At 48.8% G+C, this 19,069-nt stretch overlaps 6 protein-coding genes and 1 pseudogene across 9 annotated transcripts in view; 5 read left to right on the top strand and 2 right to left on the bottom strand.

Moving 5' to 3' along the window:
- Positions 1-23: 23 nt before the first annotated feature.
- CNM01710 ((R,R)-butanediol dehydrogenase, putative) lies at positions 24-2,680 on the top strand. 4 transcript variants are annotated; one of them, XM_024658314.1, is made up of 10 exons: positions 24-728; positions 800-1,002; positions 1,065-1,151; positions 1,221-1,235; positions 1,365-1,462; positions 1,540-1,714; positions 1,797-2,196; positions 2,258-2,341; positions 2,405-2,481; positions 2,530-2,680. In XM_024658314.1, the coding sequence occupies exons 1-8, from the start codon at positions 448-450 to the stop codon at positions 2,322-2,324; spliced, it is 1,326 nt and encodes a 441-aa protein (XP_024514015.1). In that variant the 5' UTR covers positions 24-447; the 3' UTR covers positions 2,325-2,341; positions 2,405-2,481; positions 2,530-2,680. The 4 variants fall into 4 exon arrangements, with proteins under 4 accessions (XP_024514015.1, XP_568483.1, XP_024514422.1 ...); XM_568483.2 differs by having other exon boundaries at positions 2,398-2,481; XM_024658858.1 differs by having other exon boundaries at positions 2,258-2,363; positions 2,422-2,680.
- Positions 2,681-2,729: 49 nt separating this feature from the next.
- Positions 2,730-5,713, top strand: CNM01700 (hypothetical protein). Its single transcript, XM_568316.2, has one exon. The coding sequence runs from the start codon at positions 3,253-3,255 to the stop codon at positions 4,231-4,233; it is 981 nt and encodes a 326-aa protein (XP_568316.1). The 5' UTR covers positions 2,730-3,252; the 3' UTR covers positions 4,234-5,713.
- An 849-nt stretch (positions 5,714-6,562) lies between these two features.
- On the top strand, positions 6,563-8,539 carry CNM01690 (formaldehyde dehydrogenase (glutathione), putative). Its single transcript, XM_568318.2, has 10 exons — positions 6,563-6,640; positions 6,691-6,727; positions 6,778-6,850; positions 6,909-6,926; positions 7,001-7,146; positions 7,322-7,455; positions 7,513-7,801; positions 7,855-8,062; positions 8,122-8,296; positions 8,359-8,539. The coding sequence occupies exons 1-10, from the start codon at positions 6,623-6,625 to the stop codon at positions 8,410-8,412; spliced, it is 1,152 nt and encodes a 383-aa protein (XP_568318.1). The 5' UTR covers positions 6,563-6,622; the 3' UTR covers positions 8,413-8,539.
- A 33-nt stretch (positions 8,540-8,572) lies between these two features.
- CNM01680 (metal ion transport-related protein, putative) lies at positions 8,573-10,970 on the bottom strand. The gene is made up of 5 exons (XM_568320.2): positions 10,853-10,970; positions 10,353-10,625; positions 9,971-10,291; positions 9,754-9,919; positions 8,573-9,703 (listed from the first exon to the last, which is right to left on the bottom strand). The coding sequence occupies exons 2-5, from the start codon at positions 10,614-10,616 to the stop codon at positions 8,745-8,747; spliced, it is 1,710 nt and encodes a 569-aa protein (XP_568320.1). The 5' UTR covers positions 10,617-10,625; positions 10,853-10,970; the 3' UTR covers positions 8,573-8,744.
- Positions 10,971-11,391: 421 nt separating this feature from the next.
- Positions 11,392-14,043, bottom strand: CNM01673 (annotated as a pseudogene).
- On the top strand, positions 12,898-13,811 carry CNM01675 (hypothetical protein). The gene is made up of 6 exons (XM_024658857.1): positions 12,898-13,051; positions 13,105-13,149; positions 13,203-13,327; positions 13,402-13,488; positions 13,558-13,578; positions 13,666-13,811. Exons 2-6 carry the CDS (start codon positions 13,110-13,112, stop codon positions 13,783-13,785), a joined length of 393 nt encoding a protein of 130 aa, XP_024514421.1. The 5' UTR covers positions 12,898-13,051; positions 13,105-13,109; the 3' UTR covers positions 13,786-13,811.
- Positions 14,044-14,218: 175 nt separating the features above from the next.
- Positions 14,219-19,069, top strand: part of CNM01670 (conserved hypothetical protein) — a 6,062-nt gene continuing 1,211 nt past the window's right edge. The window contains exons 1-12 of the mRNA XM_568322.2: positions 14,219-15,079; positions 15,131-15,319; positions 15,359-15,519; positions 15,570-15,669; positions 15,714-15,925; positions 15,970-16,044; positions 16,107-16,283; positions 16,331-16,552; positions 16,605-16,715; positions 16,765-16,872; positions 16,926-17,054; positions 17,101-19,020. Coding sequence (XP_568322.1) covers positions 14,281-15,079; positions 15,131-15,319; positions 15,359-15,519; positions 15,570-15,669; positions 15,714-15,925; positions 15,970-16,044; positions 16,107-16,283; positions 16,331-16,552; positions 16,605-16,715; positions 16,765-16,872; positions 16,926-17,054; positions 17,101-19,020 — 4,203 coding nt within the window. The 5' untranslated portion in view covers positions 14,219-14,280. The remainder of the gene's footprint in view (positions 15,080-15,130; positions 15,320-15,358; positions 15,520-15,569; positions 15,670-15,713; positions 15,926-15,969; positions 16,045-16,106; positions 16,284-16,330; positions 16,553-16,604; positions 16,716-16,764; positions 16,873-16,925; positions 17,055-17,100; positions 19,021-19,069) is intronic.

Genomic DNA, 19,069 nt, shown 5'->3' with positions numbered 1-19,069 from the left:
CCTCTCTGTACATCGTGCTGTCTGTCCATCGCTCAGCGTGCAATGCTCAGCTCCTCTCTACGAGTACTCTCTGCCTAACCTGTCCCATCCTAGCTTGCCACTTTATTCCCACCAAAACAATCCCTGCTGCTTCCAGAAGCTTATTTTTGGTCTACTTTCCGCGGAGACCGATTTCCACGACGTCATCACGATAAGACCAGCAACAACATCTGCAGCAGAGCGACCCATGATATCATCACAGAAGCACATGGAACCAACAACTTGCTACGAAAACGATGCCGCTCTGCCTGTCGAGTGGCATCGTCGTCATATACTTGGTGCAATGTGTACGCTCGCTCCAACACATGTATATTTCTAGAACACAGCAAAGGTAGAAATATCCGGAATCACTTCGAACGACCTTCACACTCGCCACTAAACTCAACAACCCTAAACAGCAACAACACAATGCAAGCAGCCGTCAGTCTCGTCCAAGACTACATGGGCACAGAACCTACCTCTACTAAGTCTCCTTACAAACACCGTCAAGATGGATCAACCATGCGTGCCCTGGCATGGTTCGGCAAGGAGGACGTAAGGATGGTGGATGCTCCTATTCCTGATATTACCCAGGACACGGACGTTATTGTCAAGGTCACGGGTACTACTATCTGTGGATCAGACCTCCATCTCTACCATTCAGAGATGTTGGGCATGCAGAAGGGAGACATTTTGGGACATGAGTTTATGTGGGTACTTTATCTTATCCAAGGACTAAAAGCGTGATGGGAGCAAGAACTGACCATAATCGGACGTACAGGGGTATCATCGATCGAGTCGGGCCGTCTGTTAACCATCTAAAAATTGGAGACCGTGTAGTGGTGTCTTTTCAGATCGCTTGCGGTACTTGTCGATACTGCCAACAAAAGCTTTCATCCTTTTGCGATAAAACCAATGACTCGTCTGTGGTGGTTAACCTGTGGGGTCAGAGGGATTCTGCTTTCTTTGGTTACAGTCATCTCAGTACGCTCCTTTCCTATTATTTGGAAATGGGACATCCGTCTGATAATTACTGCGTGCGTTAGCCGGCGGCTGGCCTGGTGGACAGTCAGAATATGTGCGAGTTCCTTTCGGCGAAGTCAATTGCTTAAAGGTGCCGGCAGAAGTACCAGGTACGTTTATTCGTCTTGAAATTCTATCCCAGACATGAATAAAGGCTAACTTACTTTTCATTTTTTCAGATGAGCAAGCTCTATGTGAGTCTTCCTTCAGTAACGAGCAACGATGAGCCGAGGATGAGAGCGAGAGGTGGAAGGTCTGTGGGGGGTGAGACGGGTGCATGTTTTTTTCATGTGGGAGAATGCTAACAGAAGTTTGAACAATAGATCTTTCTGATGTTCTTCCTACTTCCTATCACGCCGTTGTTGATACCGGTGTCCAAAAAGGCGATATCGTCGGTATCTGGGGCCTGGGACCTATCGGTGTAAGTCTCAATCTACCGACGAGCTTCCTCTTCTCTTCTGTTTTTTGATGACAAGTACTCACCTCCCTATCATATAGATCTGCTGTGTTAAATGGGCTCTCCTCAAGGGTGCATCTAAAGTTTACGCAATTGATACCAACCCTACACGACTTGCGCTTGCCAGGTCCCTTGGCCCAGAGGTAATCACTGTTGACTTTAAGGCTGATGACGTCAAAAAGCGAATTCATGACGAGGTTCCTCAAGGTTTAGATGGTGAGTCAAAAAGCTCTCATCTCGTTCCCATCCTTCAATTATGAAAGGATGACTGACGCATTATGTCGTTTGACTTCAAAAGTGTGCATCGACGCTACTACCTTCCACGAACCCAAGACCTTCCTCCACAAAGTCGAAAAAGCCCTCATGCTCGAGACCGACGTCTCCGAAACACCCAACGAAATGATCTGGCTCGTCAAAAAGATGGGCAGAGTCGGGCTTATCGGCGTATACACCGCTTACACCAACCATTTCAACATCGGTGCCCTCATGGAGAAGGGTGTGAGGTTTATCGGGAACGGGCAGGCCCCCGTACATCTTTACTGGGAAGAGATTTTGCATGACTATATCATGACGGGCAAGTTTGATGTCGGGTTCATGATTAGTCATCGAGTGGATTTGGAGGACTTTCCACAGCTTTATGACAAGTTCGATAGGAGGGTTGCAGGTGTGGAGAAGGTGTTTGTGCAGACCAAGGCTAGGTGCGTTCTTTGTATATCGTCACCATGACGAAGGCTATGATGCTGACTCTGTTATTGGTAGTGCACCCCCAGCTAAAGGTTTCCCGGCCCTTAGCAAGGTTGACGATTGGGCGGACAAGATTATCTAAATACGTTGTGGAAATTAGTAGGCGATATAGGTTGTTGTGGTAAGTCAGAACAAAAGAAATGTAACAATGAAAGGATATAGGGTACAAGTGGTGGCAGTCAGCATGTACAATTATATGGAACACTATTCAAACCAGATCACTAGTGACAGTGTGCTCGGTATGTATTCGTTCAATGAAGAGGTGAATTGTGATAAATGGGTAGTAGGGTCTCATTTTCACCTGGGATTATTAGTTTCGGAGAACCGAGGAGAAGAAGAAGAAGACGAGAGGAAGAGCAGGAGGACCGTGCGAAGAGGCGTTAGAGGCGTTCGTTAGGGAAGAGGGGGGTCGGGGAAAGAACTCAGGGAAAGGATGGAAAAGATTTGTCAGCTCGTAGAATTGAAAAGATATATAAGGAGTAGTCCTTAGAGTAGATTAATAAATGTAACGGCCCCAAGCAGCTTAGTCTTCTCGAATTCTTCAGTTTACAAAGCCACATCGAACAATAAACACACTACACCACAACCCGGCGCACAAACCCTCTATAAATCTCCTTCAGGATCCGCACAGACCCTCCGTTCAACGCTCGGTCCCCTTTCTTTCCGTTCCTGTTTCGGCCCGATAGTTTCATCAAGATAACAAAAAACCTGAGGCGCAGCTACCCTCGGGACAAAAAACAAAAGAGTCCACTTTTGTCCGTACCTGGTACCTTTTTTCGCCGTCGACAAGGTTGACCGAACAACCTCCACCCGACTAGTCCACCTCGATCGATCATTTTATACGGTACCCACCCCGTCCATACATAAAACTTGGGCCAAGTATCTTTTCCACAGTGCCCGGTACCCACCCCGAACACTGTCCATCTAATAGAGTGCTCGGTACCCACCCCAGACGCTCCTCCATTCACCGAGGCCACACGACGACATCAAACAGCAGCGCCAGTCTATGTATGCCTCCTAAGACATACATTCCACCTTCTATCAACAGACGCTCTACACGACTACACCCTCCACAGCCCTTTCCACTACAAATTGCTTCCACACACGCCCTCGATTTATCATCACTATCAGACATTACCCCACTTCACCTTCCATCAATGTCTTCCCACCAGGTTACAGACTCAACCCCCGTGAGGCCACGCGCGCTCTCTGTCGGCGCCACCGCCCGCTCTCATGACCCTATCCATACCCACACCCCTACCACATCCGTGCAACCTCGGTCTACTATCTCCCACCCTCAGCCTCTCGTTCACGAGATCGCTCGACTTTATGAAACCGAAATGACCAACCGACTTGCTACCCATCTCCAGCACGTCGACACTATTTTTCAACAACGCTTCAACGAGCTGCATGACCTCTTCCAAGCCACTCATGGAGCTGCTCTTTGTCATTCCACTCCACTCCATCAAGCCGACCCATCTCTGGATACTTCCCTTTCCACATCTCTCACTCTTCCCCTCCGTCCAACGTCTCATCAACCTGTCGCTCCTCCTACTCAACCTCCCACAATCCCACTCGACCCTCCTTCTTCCACTGCTGTCATTGGTAAAACTGACTTCGCTCTATCCACCTCTCAGTCCACCCAGCTTAAAGCCTCCGACCTCCCGAAATTCTATGGCCGCGACGACGATGACATCGTTGACTGGGTTCAGAAAATTAGCAGCATCAAACGTGGCTCCCAAGCCACCGACATTGACATTCTTCGCCTCCTCCCTTCTCTCCTTCGTAGTAACTCATTGAACTACTATGCTCGCCTTTCCGAGAAAGAACACACCTCCCTCACCACTTGGGCTGCCTGGTCGAAAGAGCTCCAAGACCGATTCTTCCTTCCAAACCGCCTCGCTGACTTAAAAGAGAGGTGCATCCGCCGCCATCTAGGTCAAAACGAGAAGTTCGCCGACTACTACAAAGACAAAGTGTACCTTCAGTAATTCCTCTTCCCTGCCAACACAGAAGACTCTCTCCTTATCCGAGACATACTCGGCGGCATCCCTGCCACCTTTCGCGCCCAATTGCAGACTGGTGTCACCCCGACCATGACTCTTCGCGACTTCCAGCTCCATGTACTCCAGATCGAACCCCCCTTCCGTCCCCAACTCTTCCCCACCACCCATCGACACCCAGTCGATCGCACATGTACCCAATGTAACACTCATTCGAACACCTCCTTTGCAAACTCCTCGATCGCCCGGTCTTCACGTTTTCTACTACCTGGTAATCGTCCCGACAAACCATCCACACCCTGCTTCACCTGAGGCGCTTACCATTGGAGCGACCAATGTACACTGAAGAAGCAACAACAACAACAATACAACAACAGTCGCCCTTCATCCACGACTAATAACCCAGCCACAAGTACCTCTTCCAACGGTCGAAATTCCTTCCCTTCTTGGGCTCGCCCCCCTTCCAACACCAATTCTCCTAACTACAAACCACCTGCCAATTCGGTCAACAGTATTGCAAACAAAGATGGTTACCGCTTCAACTCTCCGAAACCCTCCATACATACCCTCTGCCATTCAAACTTCCCGCGTCCTTCTGCCCATTTACCGACCCATGCGCTCCCACAGCTCCAACTTCACCGAACCCATCTGAACAAGACACCAGCTTATGCTACCGTCAAGTTTAACAGCGACAACCCATCCGCCATAACCCATCGCGCCGTCATCGACACCGGTGCTTCGCTCTCTGTCATTAGCCAAGAGCATGCCAACAAACATCTCCCTCACCTCCCCCGTCACCCTTTTACGAACTTCCAGCTCAATGGCATCGGTAAATCTTCCTCTGCAGGCTATCATCTTGTCGACATACACTTTCCAACCAAAGAAGGATATCATATCCTCATCCCCACTGCCCTCTTCATCATTGACAACATATCAGTCGACCTCATCCTCGGTCTCGACTTCCTGCTACCACACAGCGCGAAAATTGACCTCCGTGACTGTATTCTCTCCTTTCCTCGCCACCCTGGGACTATCCTTCTCTCCTGCCTATCCAGGGCACTTCCATTCCCACCCATTCCCCTGCCCCGACTTCGTCGACATACTCCTTCCATTCGCATCGAACATGCCCTCACCATACCTACCTGCGCACCAATACCCACCTCCCCGACGCCGCTCTCAAGCAACTTCAAACCAATGACGCCTCGTGACGAGGCTTCCACAGGGCGGGGGGTGATGTAATGGAACGAGGAGAACAATAAGGAGGATGAGAAGGAGGAGAGCAATAAGCAGGATGGGGAAGTAGTTTCGGAGAACTGAGGAGAGGAAGAAGACGAGAGAAGGAGCAGGAGGACCGTGCGAGGAGGCGTTAGGGAAGAGGGAGGTCGGGGAAAGAACTCAGGGAAAGGATGGAAAAGATTTGTCATCTCGTAGAATTGAAAAGATATATAAGGAGTAGTCCTTAGAGTAGATTAATAAATGTAACGGCCCCAAGCAGCTTAGTCTTCTCGAATTCTTCTTCAGTTTACAAAGTCACATCGTCTACACTCAGAGCTCCTAGTTCGATTGAACACAAACGACCGAGGACAACGAAATCATTGTAGCTTTAGGTGCTTTCCAGCCTCTACGAGGACAGTGGCGTCGTTACATAGAGCCAGGTGTGCTACAATCATGACCTGGACCCTATAGTCGTCATCAGCTGAAACTCTTTAAGGACGATCGTCTCGGCTTCTCATTTTGTCTTTCCGCTCGAATATTCCCATCCCTCTTGCTTTTTCGACCAATCATTGCTTCACCCATTCTCGATTACTGTTGGCATATCATCACATCTCCCAAGGCAAACTTCTCCCCGTCCTCTCGCCCCTCCAAACTGCCCACTCTTGCTCTCGCCCTTGCTTTTGAGAGATCTTACAGATGCTGAAGCGACGTGCCTGCTTGACTATCTATAAATCTATTAATGACGGACTCTCAAATGTTGGCGAGATTGACTATCTTCACTCGACGCCGATTGTGGGCTTGTTCGCAAAAGGTAAAACGAAACAAGCTCATGATTACAACGGCCAACCTATGCCTTCGGTGGTGAATGAAGAAGACACTTGCTGCTGGCTTTTCACGCTTCTGTGAGTCCTCCTTTTGATTGCTAACGACGAGTACGGGAGGAGCAGTGGATGTGGTAGTAGACGGACGGAAGCTACGTAGAGCCGAGCGCGGAGCTGATCGCCTCCTACTATTATTATTATTTATTACATGCCTCCACCGGCAAATAAAAAAGATTCCGCTCACGATTGATGTCATGCGCTTTACAATCTTTTGTCAAAGTCTCCATTTGCTTATACCTCTTACATCTTCCATCGTTTCACCTCTATCTCTAGCATTTAACATGTCTACCGAAGGCCAAGTGAGTATACTGTTATTTCATCAAGCAGACTTACAACTGACCTCTAGAAGGTTATCACTTGCAAGGCTGCCATCGCTTGGGAGGCTGGTATGTAAAGCCTTTGTGTCCCCTACATATCTTTACTGACCAAATGTCAGGCAAGCCCCTTTCTATTGAGACTGTTGAAGTTGCACCGCCCAAGGATGGCGAGGTCCGAATCAAGATCCTCTAGTACGTTTTCGTCACCGAACTCACTCTACTCCAAAACATTTCTGACAAGTGTATCTAGCACTGGTTTATGCCACACGTATGTTGCACAAATTGTGTGAAAACTAAACGAGCGAGAATTCTAACCGTTGCATTTTGCTTTGGCTCTAATAGTGATGCCTACACTCTCTCCGGTAATGACCCTGAGGGGGCCTTCCCCGTCATCCTTGGACACGAGGGTGGTGGTATCGTCGAGTCTGTCGGCGAGGGGGTTGATAACGTCAAGGTTGGCGACCACGTTGTCCCTCTCTACACTGCTGGTAGGTATTCAAAATTTGTGTCTAAGGGTGAAGTTGGAAGGGGCAGAGAAAACAAGTCATTAGGAGAGTAGTTGCGAAAGAAGCTTGGTGGCACAAAGGGGCGCGCACAAGGAGACAGGGGTAGGAGAGAAGATGGTGCTTACAACTAGCCATTCGCTGACAAATCACTGCACAGAGTGCAGGGAATGCAAATTCTGCAAGTCTGGAAAGACCAATCTCTGTGGTCGTGTGCGAACTACCCAGGGTAAGGGTGTGATGCCTGATGGGACTACCCGATTCAAGTGCAAGGGTCAAGACATCTTGCACTTTGTAAATTTTCCTTCTTTTTTTCTTCCTCTATAGCCTACTTGCTGACCTTCGTAATAGATGGGTTGCTCCACTTTCGCTCAGTACACCGTCGTTTCCAAGTTCTCCGTCGTCGCCATCAACCCTAAAGCGCCTCTCAAGACTTCTTGTCTCCTTGGTTGCGGTATCACCACAGGCTATGGTGCTGCCACCAAGTCTCCTGGTATCGAGGGCTCTAACGTCGCCATCTTTGGTGTTGGCTGTGTCGGCTTGAGTGTTTTGCAGGGTGCTAAGGCCAAGGGCTGCAAGAGGATCTTTGCTATTGACACCAACCCCAAGAAGAAGGAGTGGGCCGTGAAGTTTGGTGCCAGTGAGTCTTTATCTTACAATTCTCTTTCGTCAAGCTCATATGGGTGTGTATAGCCGACTTTATTAACCCCAAGGACCTTCCCGAGGGCAAGACCATTGTCGATTATCTCATCGAGGAGACGGATGGTGGTCTCGACTTCACCTTTGACGCTACCGGTAACGTTGGCGTAATGCGAAACGCTCTTGAGGCCTGCCACAAGGGCTGGGGTGTGTGCACCATTATCGGAGTCGCCCCCGCCGGTGCCGAAATCTCTACTCGACCGTATGTTCTTCCCCGCATGATTCACTGTATACTATTGGCTGATATACTTGGGTGAATAGATTCCAGCTCGTCACTGGTCGAGTGTGGAAGGGCTCAGCGTTTGGTGGTGTCAAGGGCCGAACCGAGCTTCCTGGTATCGTGGAAGACTATCTCGCGGGCAAACTTTGGGTCAACGAGTTTGTCACTCACAATGAGACTTTGGAAGGCATCAACAAGGGCTTCGATGATATGCATGTGAGTTATTTCTTGTGAATAGGTGAGGTAGATGACTGGTGCTGATGGCCCATTTTTTTTAGGCTGGTGACTGCATTCGATGCGTCGTCGACATGGGCTTCAACGAGGCTCCTTAGGTTGTTACAGTAGCGTCGCATTTGGGGGCTGATGGCGGATCCTTTCAGTAACTCAACTTCATTAATATAGTAAAAGCAGTAAAAGCGGATGTACGCTCATGTAGTGCTTTTGTTTCTGATTGCTTGCCACTGTCAAAGATCTTAAAATAATAGCAGATGTGGAAACAACGGGTGCATAAAAACACTACTCTACAACGCACACTTCATTTTCCTTTTCCAATTCTAATGACTACAAGCAAAATAATGTAAGATTGAAAAATTAGACTGCTTATCAGAAACCTTTACTATGGACATCTACATCTTAACTCTTCTCGAAACGACCCTGGACGGAATTAATTCCATAAGCCACGCTGACGCCTTACTTCCGCCCCCGGCGCTTCGTCCACATCAATCGCCATCGGCCCCAATCCAAACCCTTGGGCATCCAACAACTCATGCTCATCATCTTCCTGACTAACAGCCGTATGACCTTGCCCTCTCAGTCCACCCCACAGACCCAACCCCCTCCTTCCTTGGGAACGAGATCCGTGCTGACCGAGGAAACCTTCTTGAATATGACGAGCGCCTTGCCAGGCGCTTATGAACGGTGACGTATAGTAGGACAGTTGGCTGGGACCAGGTTGAGTGGGGACCGGAGTAGTAGATGCGTTGATAGACTCATCTGCTTCCGGTACGGTCGCGCCATTTTCTCCATTTTCAGCAGCTGTGTTAGCTGCCGCAGCCGCCTGTGCAGCCTCGCTCTCCTGCTGGGCAGCCCTCAACCCCCTCTCAAACCTCTTGACTCTCCACCAACCACCGACACTTGTTAACACGATAAACCATCCGATGCTCATGAGGAAAAAGCTAAACCATTCATTTGCACGCCCCACATCTGCAGCCGATGGAAGATTTAGCATCTGGGTGAGGGTTGTGTTATGAGCCATAGCCCACATTTCTGCCTCGTGTGTGTTGTGCACAATGGTGACGGGTCCATTCTCCCCTGTGCCTGGTTCCCTGAACTGCGCAGGCCATGGGGAATTCCCAGGACCCCAGATGGCTTCGATGGCATTCTCCGCAATCTCCTCGTCGGATGGAACATGGTTAGCGGGGGGATCGGGGTCAGATGGATCGGAGGAAGCAGCGGGGAAGGTGTTGTTCTTCATGAGGTCTTGCGCCTTTGAACGGAGGTTTAAACCGACTTGGATAAGAGTGAGACCCAAACCAGCACGCGAGCCGTACTTGGCAGCATGGGTAGTATGGAGGACGTAGGTGAGGAGGAAACCAACGAATTGGAAGGATGCAGAGACAACCACTTTTCGCTCGTCAAGATCATGCTCTATGTAGATTAATAGGGAGACTTACAATTCCAGAGGAAGCTGAAAAAGTTGCCGCTCGGCATACCGTCAATAAGGATCTCATCACCGCTGATAGAACTGGACAAGGGGCCGAAAGGAGAACTAGAGGAGGGTAGGACGACGGTGGTATCCCAATACGGTGGAACAGCATCTCGAAGCGCCGCTTGATATGACTAGATACTGTCAATATTGAATGAGACGCCACAAAAAGGCTTTGAACCTACTGGAGGCGCGTCTTTTGACTCATCCTCGGGAACATACTGCAAACCCCCTTCGCCTTCCGCTATTGTGTGCCTATCAGGCCTCGCAGCCAAATTGTCAAACACTCCACTCATTCCTCCTCCAACCGCTCGACCTGCAGACGGAGCCGGTGACTGTTGACGGGGTAAAAACGACGACGGTAACAGACCCCCAAGGAAATGACGCGGTGGAGCTCGTCTCGGTCGAGCAGGAACTGTCGTAGGGATGATTCCATGTGAATTGCCTGGTGCTGGATTATGTGCAGAATAAGGCTCAAACGGAGGTGGAGACGGTGGCGGCAATGTCTACTTGTGCAGTCAGCCTGGCTGTACTGTGCTGGGTAGGTGTACAAAAATGCATGCTCACATAATCACGCTCAAAGTCGTAATCGCCTGGCATCCCCCGATCTCTAGTATTATTTAACAGTCCATGCGTCTCACCTTGGTCAAATTCATCATTGTCAACATCGGGACCATCAAAGGCAGCATCCATTTCCCCAGGGTCAGGTATTGATGCATGTCGTCGTGGACGATGGCGGGAGCTGCGAGCAGAATGGATAGATGTTTGCGCAGAGCTCTCGGGGCCGGCCGATGATTCCAATCCCCCCTGGATGGGGTCATATTGTGACATCTTGATATACTATTTCATTGGTCAGCCCTGTTCCGCAGCACACAGTAAAAAAAAAACAAGGATAAGGTGATGTATCAGAGGGTGGTGCATGAGTCTGTAGCTCACATTGCGGCCTCGTCATCGAAATCGAACGCGAACGTTGAAATGAGACAGAAAACCAGTAGCGACTCTTTGTATAATCTTCTAAAGTGGATGGGAAAAGAGAATGAACGCAGAGGCAAAGGAAAATGACTCACAAGTTTAAAGCGTGCCCTTGGGGCTCACAGCCCGATAGAACTGAGCGTGCAGAAAGAGAGGTCGTGGCGAACGAGCCAAGATACGAGAAATACAAACAAATAACGAGAAAGAAGAATGAAAGAGAAGAGAGAAAGAGAAAGAAAGAAACAAGCCAAGAACAAGGCGATGATGTGACCACTCATCCGGCCTCCGCCAAATTGAATCAAAACGCCGAAATCCCGCAAGCTTACGTGGCTTGCGCCGGAACCTTTCCATAAAAATGCATAATAAATAAACATAAAAAAACCTGCAGTGAAAAAGATTACGAGAACTCACTTCTATTATCTCTGGTTCCTGGGGAAAATATCGAAGTCAGGATGCCGCTCGTTTCGTTATTATTGTTGCAGTGTGCCGGTCTTACTATTTGGGGACTTGTTCAGAAGGCTGAGCAAGATGCTAGGGAGGAGAATGCCGAACACGGATGATGGCGTTCTAAGCCTGACTTGAGCCAAAGAGCTTAGACGGTATAATTATACATTCTTACGACATACGTCTTTCCGGATATGCGTATACCAATAAATATCAATAATTAGAACTTGCCCTAATGACCAACCACAATTCTCTCTGTGTCCCTCCCCGCCGGATATCTCTGCATTATTTGATGGTCTATAAAACGACAAGAAACCAGTCAACCACAACGCAACGAAACCCAACTCAAAGTAGAATGAAGCTCTGAGATTGTCGAAATTGGATATCCCCCCTTCATTTGACAGTAAACAGTCCAGCTTGCACAGCAAAGGATACAGCAGCTCCGACTTGATACGCCACTTGCAAAGTAGCGCCCGCTACACCTCCGATGTTTTCAGGGACAGTGCACATCGCACCAACACTTGGTTTGGACGGATTAGATCAGGACTCGTACGATCACTTTGCGGAAGGTTGAGATTTTTGGGAGAAAACTCACCTTGTAGCGGTAAAGACAACGTGCATTCCCATTGTCCCAAAAAGCCTGGCTGGAAACACGTAGCGCCAGTAATACCTCCCAATATTCGTGCCGGAAAATATGGACATGGCGAACATGATATACGCCGCTATACCCAGCAGAGCGCCACATGCGATCGAGATCCTAGGCCACTCCATTAATCGCCCCCATTTAGTAAGAATGATGGCGACCTCCATAGGAGGTATGCCTTCCGCCGTCAAGACCCGTAAGGAAACGATGATCGCTTTTTCACTCATATAATCCATCCAATACTCAATGAACGCGAAAAAATTAACCGACTACCAGGTATAGCCAAGGAGAGCAAAGACGATCCAAAGGGTAAAATTATGATATCGCCATACTGATGGTGGAAGAAGTGCGTGGGTGGGCTTGATGCGCGGTTCCCAGATGAAGAAACCTGGGAAAAGAATGGTGGAGATGATGAGGGGGGCAATGGAACCGGGCGTGGACCAGCCATTTGAGGCGCCGAGAGTTCTTAAAGCGAGTATCAAGAGAACGATGACGACTAGCATCCTGGACATATCTTACCGTAAGATCTCATTCAGCAAATTGTTCGTCGAACATTGACTCACATGAAACATCCTGGAAGATCCATCCTTGCCAATTTATCGTTTGCATCGGCATTCTCGCCCTTGCTCCTTGGAATCCAAAATATTGACCACAACCCCACAGGCAATAAAATAACCGACAGGATCCTAAAGAACCGCCTCCATGCTTCACCATGTCCGCCAGAAGGGATCAACATAATTTACTGGTTGAAATAATTCGTATCCAGTTTTGCAATCGCCCATGCACCTGATTATATATAGGTTACGACTTGTCTGCACTACCTAAAGTATGAGAGCGAGACGCCGAGACCCAACAGCTGTATATGTGTCCGTACATGCCGAGAATGGATCGATAACCCTTGGTGGCAGCGCTGATCTACCGACATACCGAGTGTTCGCCCAGTATATGTTCCCTTCTTGCTCCCCGCAGTTACCGAGCGAGCGAAGATGGATTGATAATAGAGACATTTTCGGCGAGCCATATCACTTGTTAAGTGGGTACGTTTGCGCGTCGGCTGGTAATGTGGAAAACTCTTCCAAGGTCTGCACGAATTTACATATGATATATGGCTCGTTGATTTGGTCTTAGTATAACGCCTCACGACATTCTACCACCACCAGTTCCCCGTTTTCGACTTCAACCTCGACCCCCTGAACAATCCAAGCTAGTGAATCAATCTCCTCCAGATGCTAGTGTTGCGATGTGCTGATATTGTTTTAGCATAAATGACCAAGACAATTCTTAAAGGCATCAGTCCCGATGCAGGTGATTCCAATATCTATCGCAGCTCAAGCTTACTTGGGCTGACTGTACTACAGCTCCAAAGACTATCGGGCCCTATGTCCATGCCATGATCCATCAGGAGACTGTGTTCACCACGTGTATCATACCTCTCGACCCTAAGACAGACGAGCTTATCGGAGGTAAAGCGGAGGCTCAGTTCGTACGTCATTTTCATATCATTGCGTCGAGCGAATTAATGAAACCGGATCGTGAGGCCTATTGACTCCATTCTAGCGACGCATCTACACCAACCTCAAGATTGTGCTTGAAGAAGCTAGCTCTTCACTTGATAGGATCATCAAACAGAACATCTATCTGACAGTGGGTCCCGCCATTGTGATCTTCTAAACGTAGCGTGATCCGGCTAACGCTGACGTTTATTGCCGTCAGAACATGGAAGACTTTTGGGCGGTGAGTCCTCTGCTTTCCTCTTCAATGCTTCTAGATTAGGAATACAGATAAAGATTTGGTGATAAAGTGACTGACTTTATATACCAGTTCAACCGTGTCACAGAAGAATTCCTCGGTACTCATCGTCCTGCTAGGGCGACTATGCAGGTTCTTGCCCTGCCTAAGGGTGCTCCGTGTGGGATGGATGTTGTTGCAGCTCTCAACTAGACATAATATTAGCATATGCATCACAGATTTATCATCTAAGGCGCTGTGTTGTATAAACATTGGAACATTTTCATTTGAACAACAATTACGGCTACCTCGCAGCGTGAAAGTAGTCTTAGTCAGCCGATTCCTCGATCTCGCCGTCAGCATTATGCGTACGACCGCTCATTGACATCCCTGATGGCCGTCGTGAACACTATTCACAGAGACAAACAACGTTGCCGTTTAGCATAGTGGATTGACAGCTAAACATGCATGCGATCTAAAAGGATGAAAGAATCGAAAACGAATGAATTCCTGCAACAAAGCGCAATTTAATTATTATTAAGCTGCCTCCACCCCCACAAAAGGCGGCCACGGCCGATATGACCAGAAGATCACCGTTTTGCTGCTGCTGCTCGAACGCGTTTGTTTTGACCGAAGACAACTCGACTAAAATCCAGTCATCTTTTTCTGACTTCCTTCCTCAACAATTCTTGCCACTCGACTCTTGACATGTCCGAAGATGAATTTGGAGACGACTCGATATTCTTGGATGACTCTTTCTTGCGACAGGTTGATACCATCTCTGCGCAAATGACAGCGGCCTCAACCTCTTCGAAAAACGATGGGTTACGACCGGTGTCAAGTATCGCTCGAAACTCCCGGCTGGCAACCGCCGTAAGCAGAACAGCCTCGCATAACGAGGTTTCGCCGAAGAGATCGCAGACTATGCACGGCGTGGGAAGGACCTTCTCGGCACCCGGGCCTATTTCAAAAGCTCTACCACAGCAACGCCCGGCGGCGATCTCAAGGCAACAGGCAGTGTCCAAGGTTCCTCCTCAACGCTCTTCCGACGAATACGACACGATAGACATTCCCACCGAATCACTGGATGCTTTCGACGCTATCATTGCCAATCCTCCCAAAAAGCCTTCCCATCCCGTTTTCTCTGGTTTCCCCCCAAAACCCAGCACCAGCGCTTTATCGTCTCGCAATACGAGCGCGCCCTCTCGTCCTTCCTCTTCGTTTGCTCGTCACCCCAGTTCCTCAAACAAACAGGACAGTCTCCATCAAACCCATCTCAACTGGCGTTCCGAATCTCGATATACCAAAGGCAAGCGATGGGACAGGACGCAGTTTGCCAAGACCGGTAGACGTATCATTTCTCTAGCTGGGCGAGATAAAGTTTCCGGAGGCAAAGGGAAGGAGAGGGAGAGCATAGCTCCTAGATGGGAAGATGATGCTATTGACGAAGACGAGTTCATGGATGATGATATGGGTGATGTATTGGCTCCTGCACCCAGAGATTTTAGTAAGCGCAGCCGCTCCTTTTTGAGAGCTCAGTTGACGAAATCCTCGGTAGATGCTCCTTACGGGCCCCAAAAGCAATTACCATCTAAAGCGACAATAAACACATACATATACCCCACCAACCATCCTAAACGAGATTACCAGTTTGAGATCATACGGAATTGCTTTTTGGACAATACTCTCGTTGCTCTTCCGACAGGTTTAGGAAAAACTTTCGTGGCTGGCGTTGTCATGCTAAATTGTAAGCGATATTTGGTCACGACTTCGCTGATCTGTGCAGTCTACCGCTGGTTTCCAACTGGCAAAATTGTATTTCTTGCTCCCACCCGACCTCTTGTGGCCCAACAAATTGAAGCTTGTCAACTTTCTTGCGGTATACCTAGTAGAGACGCGGCAATTATGACAGGAGAAGGGGGGGCGAGGAAAGGCCGCGAACGTCTGGTAAGCTGCGTTAGGTAACCCCGGATACAAAAGATACTGATGAAGAACAGTGGGAGGAAAAAAGAGTATTCTACTGCACGCCGCAAACGCTAGATAATGATCTAAAGAATGGTGCAGTAGATCCGCGGGATATTGTCCTTGTGGTCCTTGGTACGTTTCCCTTAACATATCGGGAACTGCTAACCATCTTTCAGATGAGGCTCACAAAGCCACTGGCAATTACGCCTACACCACAATTGTCGCCTACATAACAGCCCATCACCCGTACTTTCGTGTCCTGGCTTTGACCGCTACTCCAGGAGCCGATGTGGAAAAGGTGCAGAATGTGGTCGACGCGCTCCATATTTCGAGAATTGAGATTCGAGAAGCTGAGGCACCGGAAATCAGGAAGTATATGAACACGAAGGTAAGTCTAAGACCGAAGCGAGCTGGGATTGACGTTTCATCCAGCACATTGAAAAACATGTTGTACCTATGTCGGACGTAATTGTTGACTTCCGCGATCGTTTATCTGCACTCATGGTAGTAAGTCACTCCCCTTTTATTTCTGCTTTTTTTCTTCATATTGTATGCTCACGCCTTATCAGCCGTTCATCAAAAAGCTTGTCGACAAGGATATCCTCACTGAACGAGACCTTGACGCCAAGCGCCTGCGCCCATTCAGGATTACCGCTAAGAAGATGGAGTTGGGAAAGTCAGGGCAAAGGTGGGCCTTTGGACCACTGGGAGTGTTAGACAAGATGGCACGAGCAATGAGCCACCTTGTAAGTCTAATAATATCATACATCATACAGCTATTGATTTGGACTAGCTGGAGTTCTCTCTGGGAATGTTTCATTCCTCTCTTGACGAGATGGTGTCCGCTGGCGGCAAGTCGAAGGCAGGTGCAGGCGGTGCGAATAGTATTGCCAATAATTTTGAGTTTCAACGACTTCAAAGAGATGTCTCGCAGGAGCTCAGCTCAATCAAGATCGGGAGAAATGGAAAAACGGGTGCTGATCGCCATCCTAAAATGCAAAAAGCTCTTGAACTGGTAGATAATCTTGGCTGCGCTATTGATCAGCCAATGCTGATGTCCTTGCCAGATGCTTGCACATTTCTCTCAAGCGGAAGAGGAAGAAAATACTTTGGGTCAGAAGAATAACACTCGAGCCATGGTGTTTTGCTCTTTGCGACCTTGTGTGATGGAACTTGTGGTATGTGCATTCGCACTCCTTTTGATCATTTGCTCACTCACAAGAGAAGGATATGTTCAACGAACACCCCAATTTGTTGAGAGCTACCAAATTTGTAGGGCAGTCGAATGGTAAGGATGAGAGGGATAAGGGGTTCAATCAAAAGGAGCAGAAGAAGGTGTGCTACGTTTGACAATCTTATTTTACCGGGAGGAGCTGATGAGAAAATAGACTATCAACGAGTTCAAAGCCGGCACGTTTAATATCTTAGTTTCAACTTCTATTGGTGAAGAAGGATTAGATATTGGCGAAGTCGACTTCGTCGTACTTTACGATATGCCCAGACAGTCTATAAAACTTGTTTGTACAGTCATATCCCTCAAAACCGACTGCTAATTATCCTTAGTTGCAACGTATTGGGCGTACCGGCCGTAAACGTGATGGTATAGTTCACGTGCTCATGTCTGAAAACCGAGAAGACATGAATTGGGACACGGCACAACAAACTCATCGCGACATTCAAGAAGAAATTCTTCATTCACGTAACCTAGAGCTCTTCGAAGACGTTGAACCTCTCATCCCTGATCGCAAAATGCCGGAGTGTTTGGAACAGGTCATGCCTGTTGATCCTTGGAACCCTGATGATCCGCAGTACAAGAAGATGATGGATGAGGGAGAGAAAGAATTGAGGCGGATGCAAAGAGCTCACCAACCACCGGCGAGCAGAAAGAAGAAGAAGCCGATGGTGAACGAAGTGCCGGAGAATGCGAGAGGTTTCACGAGTGTGCGGGACCTTTTGAGGGAGGCTGATAAAGTGCTTTTGAGGCCGGATACAGAAGGAGAGGATGAAGACGCTGGCGGTGGCAAAAGCAAAGGCAAGGGTAAGGGCAAGGCAAAAGCAAAGGATCCATCTGCACCGAAGATCAAGCACAGAGCTAGGAAGAGGGCGAGGACTCCTTCTCCTATACAGACTGAATCGGAAGATGGAGAAGATCAAAGCTTGGAAGCGTTGTTTGCTGTTCAGGAGAAAGAGGATCGTACAGAAAAACCGTCAACAAAGAGGAAGGCCCCGGTCGCAAAGGTTGCTTTGGTCACGAAACGGCCCCGAAAGTCTTCGCCTGGTCTTTCGACCTCTTCATTGGCCAAGACTGGATCTTCTGCGAAAGCATCGTTTCCCAGCGGAAAATCTACCGTCGATGCCCTCAAGGCAGAGCAAGGTGCAGTATCCGATGCTGACACTAACAATAATCCTGTATCACCTTCACCATCCCCATTTTTAAAAGCCCCATCTCCTCAACCTCCGCCCGCCCTTCCGGAGCAAGCGAAAGCAATGCAACAGAAGACCATCCAGCAGAAAAGAGCGGAAGCGGCAGAGAAGAGACGTCTGGCGGAGGCTAGAGCGGCAGAAGCACGGCTGAAGCACGTGCAGCAACCGTTGCAACAGCAAGATCAGCAAAAGAGAGAGCAAGACCAAGCAGGGCTGGATTTTTTCCATGCGGAGGGGCCCTTGCGCCGTGGTTTAGACCCCTTTGTAGCTACTTCGTCGTCTCCGGCGAAAGCGCCCTCTTCATCTCCCCAAAAGCTGCGCTTCTCTTCGCCCAGCAGAGATCCCATCGACGACGAGATTATATTACCCCCATCGCCTCCTCAACGCGTCAACGCCCGTATTGCAACCTCTTCCAAACCTAACGGAAATAAGTTGTCACCACGAACCGCTGCTGCTGCAGGTTTCAGCCAAATTGACCCTATTGATCTCTCATGGGACGACGACGATGAGGCCGATGCTGCCAATTGGCAAGTCTCCCCTTCCCCTCATGTACGCCCTTTGTTACCCAAGACCCCTGGGAGTAGTGTGGCCACCAGATCTGATATGCCTCCGCCCCCCGTGCCATCAACTTCCAGAATGGGCATAGTAGCTTCATCGCCTTTTGCTCCTTTAGTACCAAGCGCGATGAGTACATCTGTTGGGGACACACAATTCCCTGTGAGAAGGCTAGGCATGGCTAGGAGACGGATCATCCTGCCTTCTTCTGAGGAGAACAATTCTCCCATCGGACCATCTAACAATACTGATGTGATCCACTCTAGAATGCAATCATCGGGAGGAGTGGTAGACCCTGATTCTTCTCCCATGGTGCCAGTGGGTGCTAGGAGAAGGCCAGGAAGATTGCGAAGGAGAATCGCAATTGATCCAAGCAGCTCCCCTGTGCGAAATGAACCCAGTGTTGGATCTGAACGGCCACATGCCAGAGTCATTGGCAGGGAAGGAAGAAGGGAAGATGGAAGACAAGGAGGCGAGAAGAAGAAGGGACCAATGGGAAATTTTGTGAGTGCATTGGTAATGAGGTTGTGATCCCAGTTGACCCCAAGTGAAC

The sequence above is a fragment of the Cryptococcus neoformans genome, assembly GCF_000091045.1.
Source record: "Cryptococcus neoformans var. neoformans JEC21 chromosome 13 sequence".
Taxonomy (NCBI): domain Eukaryota; kingdom Fungi; phylum Basidiomycota; class Tremellomycetes; order Tremellales; family Cryptococcaceae; genus Cryptococcus; species Cryptococcus deneoformans.
This window is presented reverse-complemented; position numbering and strand designations above follow the sequence as displayed.

Bases quoted from the DNA above. Each gene is read 5' to 3' on its own strand.
- CNM01710 (XM_024658314.1), top strand. From the start codon at position 448: ATGCAAGCAGCCGTCAGTCTCGTCCAAGACTACATGGGCACAGAACCT. The intron at 1,463-1,539 runs GTAAGTCTCAAT...CCTATCATATAG, and splicing joins GGGGCCTGGGACCTATCGGT to ATCTGCTGTGTTAAATGGGC. The intron at 1,715-1,796 runs GTGAGTCAAAAA...TGACTTCAAAAG, and splicing joins GGTTCCTCAAGGTTTAGATG to TGTGCATCGACGCTACTACC.
- CNM01700 (XM_568316.2), top strand. From the start codon at position 3,253: ATGCCTCCTAAGACATACATTCCACCTTCTATCAACAGACGCTCTACA.
- CNM01690 (XM_568318.2), top strand. The intron at 7,147-7,321 runs GTAGGTATTCAA...ATCACTGCACAG, and splicing joins TGTCCCTCTCTACACTGCTG to AGTGCAGGGAATGCAAATTC. The intron at 8,063-8,121 runs GTATGTTCTTCC...TTGGGTGAATAG, and splicing joins GCCGAAATCTCTACTCGACC to ATTCCAGCTCGTCACTGGTC.
- CNM01680 (XM_568320.2), bottom strand. From the start codon at position 10,616: ATGTCACAATATGACCCCATCCAGGGGGGATTGGAATCATCGGCCGGC. The intron at 9,920-9,970 runs GTAGGTTCAAAG...GACAGTATCTAG, and splicing joins AGTCAAAAGACGCGCCTCCA to TCATATCAAGCGGCGCTTCG. The intron at 9,704-9,753 runs GTAAGTCTCCCT...ACGAGCGAAAAG, and splicing joins TTTCAGCTTCCTCTGGAATT to TGGTTGTCTCTGCATCCTTC.
- CNM01675 (XM_024658857.1), top strand. From the start codon at position 13,110: ATGACCAAGACAATTCTTAAAGGCATCAGTCCCGATGCAG. The intron at 13,328-13,401 runs GTACGTCATTTT...ACTCCATTCTAG, and splicing joins GTAAAGCGGAGGCTCAGTTC to CGACGCATCTACACCAACCT. The intron at 13,579-13,665 runs GTGAGTCCTCTG...TTTATATACCAG, and splicing joins ACATGGAAGACTTTTGGGCG to TTCAACCGTGTCACAGAAGA.